Consider the following 2,540-nt stretch of genomic DNA (forward strand, 5'->3'; position numbering starts at 1 on the left):
AAACGAGGATTGCAGGAGGAGATGGGGGGGAGGAGATGGAAATGGGGGAGGAGAAGGTAAGAGGAGATTTGTGCGGTTTGTAATCCGGCAGGAATGAAGTAGGCAGGGCTGACACCATCAGCTTAGTAATTCAGAGCGGTGTGGTCATGCGACAGAGGGAGGGCGGAGCATAACATATTTGTGGCACATGAACAGGTATTGGTAGTTGCAGCATTTCAAGGGATACACCTCAGGCAAATGTGCCTCCAGAGATGTCTTGTCTTTTTACTTGGAGTCTCTCTGATGGTAATATGCGACAGAGGAAATCAGTTCCATGGATGGTGACACAGCCCCCGACCTCCGGGGTTCATGGCGGCCTGCATGGATACATGGATTGGCCCCGTTGGCAGACAAACGGCCTCCTGTGCGGAGGATTTCCTCGCCGAGATCCCCCCTCAGGGAAATGTCTATGTGGTGGGAAGACCTCCATGATGAGACGTCTCCGGATTGGAGGCGGGGTGAGGGCGGGAAGCGGCGGATTCTTCCAGAATGACATTCTATGGGTTTCCTATGTTCTGCTTCTGCCACCCGGCTGCGTCTCCGCTCCGCCGCATTGCGCTTCTGCAGATGATCTCGGAGAAGACCCCCAAACACCAAAGTGCCGAGAGGTTCCTGCAGACACATGGGGAGGTCTAATAGACCCCTATGTCACCTTTGCAGCCTATCGAAGCCGATCGAGTACAGATCAGGAAGTCACCGCTACCACCCCCATTATCCTCCAGTACTACTGTAGTTACCACTACCACCCCCAGTACTACTGTAGTTACCACTACCACCCCCACCTTTTAATGTAGTTACCACTACCACCCCCAGTACTACTGTAGTTATCACTACCACCTCATCATCCCCCAGTACTATTGTGCCCCTCACTACCACCCCCATCATCTCTTTCACTACTGTTCCACCATCCCCATCTGTACTGAACCCATGACAACCACCCCCATCATCTCCAATACCTATTACCGCCATCCCTATCCTGCCCTCCTGCCGGCATTCATGTGTGGATCAAATCACAGCTGGAACCCATCCCCCACGTCCAGCTGTGTCTCCCCTCACCCAGGGCCCCCCGTCTCCTGTCCCTCAGCCGTCACCCGTCATGATGTCCCCGGCATGTGACAGCCCCCTCCCCCGGTCTACTCACTCGTAGTCTCCGGTCGGCATGTCTAAGTCTCTAGTGATGGCGCCGCCGGAAGTTGAAGAGAAATCAGCAGGCGGACACACGGCACACGAGCGAGTAGTATCCGGGGAGGAGCGCTCACTTCCGGTGCCGCTCTAGCTTCAGTGCTCTGTGGTGGCGGAGGACTTGGTCACGTGGGAGCGGTCTGATGGTTTCGGGGTGTGGGTTCCATAGTCGGGCCACAGTCATGTGTCCGGCGGCCTGAACTTCCGGCTGGAGAGGGACTTCAGCTCATTATTAGTTCCGGGGCTGCAGAATTGCGGGGTGTGTGTCCTGGTCGGGGGGTGACCATGGCTGGTAGAAGTCATTGGGGATATAAGTGAGCAATGGTCAGACCACAGTGCGCTCACAGTGGGCCGGGAGTCAGCCATGGTTAGGTTATGGAGGGGCTCCTTCACACTACACCGTGAGGCGGGACACCGCCCAAAGTGGCACCAACGCATGTAACCTGCTGGGGCCCCCCACTGTATACAAAACTATGAGTCTCTATTGTTAAAAAAAAGACAGTGACACTCGAGGTCCTAGTCAAGTGGGATCTCGAACAGCCACATCTGCCTGGAACCCGAATCTTTCCCTGAGCTACAGGCACAGGCTGCCCCCAGCTCAGAGGAAGACCCGAGTTTTAGGCAGATTTGGCTGCTCGAGATCGCGCTTGACAAGGACCTCAGCAGCCGCACCTGTCAGAAAATGTAAAGTGCCCGCTGGCTGGGCACCCATACACAACACAACACACCAAAAACGGACTGCACGGGTCAAAACCGGACGGGTGACAACCCTAGATCCACTCATGAAGGCAGCGTTCAGACTGGTGTAGGCGGTTCCTGGAGTTATCAGTGTGATGAGGTTCCCCGTATTGCACGGCGGGTGTTCCTCGGCCACAATCGCAAGAGCCAAAATCTTCCTGCAACCTGAAAACCCTCCGGACGAGATTCACCAAGAGACACGGGACGGCCAATCCTCTGCTGCAGCTCACCCCGAGGGTTTCTGGGCTGCAGGACCTCTGTTGTTTGACCTCTTGGGGTTACAAGGAACTATTCTCCCAGATTAATGTGTGGAGTGGATACGCTGCATATCTCCCCCTGGCAATACATTCGAGTCACCCTGTGCCCAGTATAGGTAGAGGATGTGAAGCCAGCAGCACTGAAGGGGGTTCATTCTGGACTCAGACTGCCATTGAACGTGTTACCGTCTATTTCAGTGCGTTAATGGTGGGATTACCGTAGCTGACTCTAGGTGGAGACGAGTAGATGAACCTACGCTAGACACTCAGGAGATAATCCCATCCTATTTGTTTTCCCGCTCCCTATTCTTTCATGAAGGGGGG

The 2,540-nt window shown here is 54.9% G+C and overlaps 1 protein-coding gene across 1 annotated transcript in view; it reads right to left on the bottom strand.

The window, feature by feature from the left end:
- EIF3G (eukaryotic translation initiation factor 3 subunit G) overlaps positions 1 to 1,292 on the bottom strand; it is an 11,986-nt gene extending 10,694 nt beyond the window's left edge. Inside the window, exon 1 of the mRNA XM_018574152.1 lies at positions 1,181 to 1,292. Coding sequence (XP_018429654.1) covers positions 1,181 to 1,200 — 20 coding nt within the window. The 5' untranslated portion in view covers positions 1,201 to 1,292. The remainder of the gene's footprint in view (positions 1 to 1,180) is intronic.
- Between the last annotated feature and the right edge of the window lie 1,248 nt (positions 1,293 to 2,540).

This window comes from Nanorana parkeri, unplaced genomic scaffold (assembly GCF_000935625.1).
Source record: "Nanorana parkeri isolate BGI_ZX_2015 unplaced genomic scaffold, ASM93562v1 scaffold2772, whole genome shotgun sequence".
In the NCBI taxonomy this organism is placed as follows: domain Eukaryota; kingdom Metazoa; phylum Chordata; class Amphibia; order Anura; family Dicroglossidae; genus Nanorana; species Nanorana parkeri.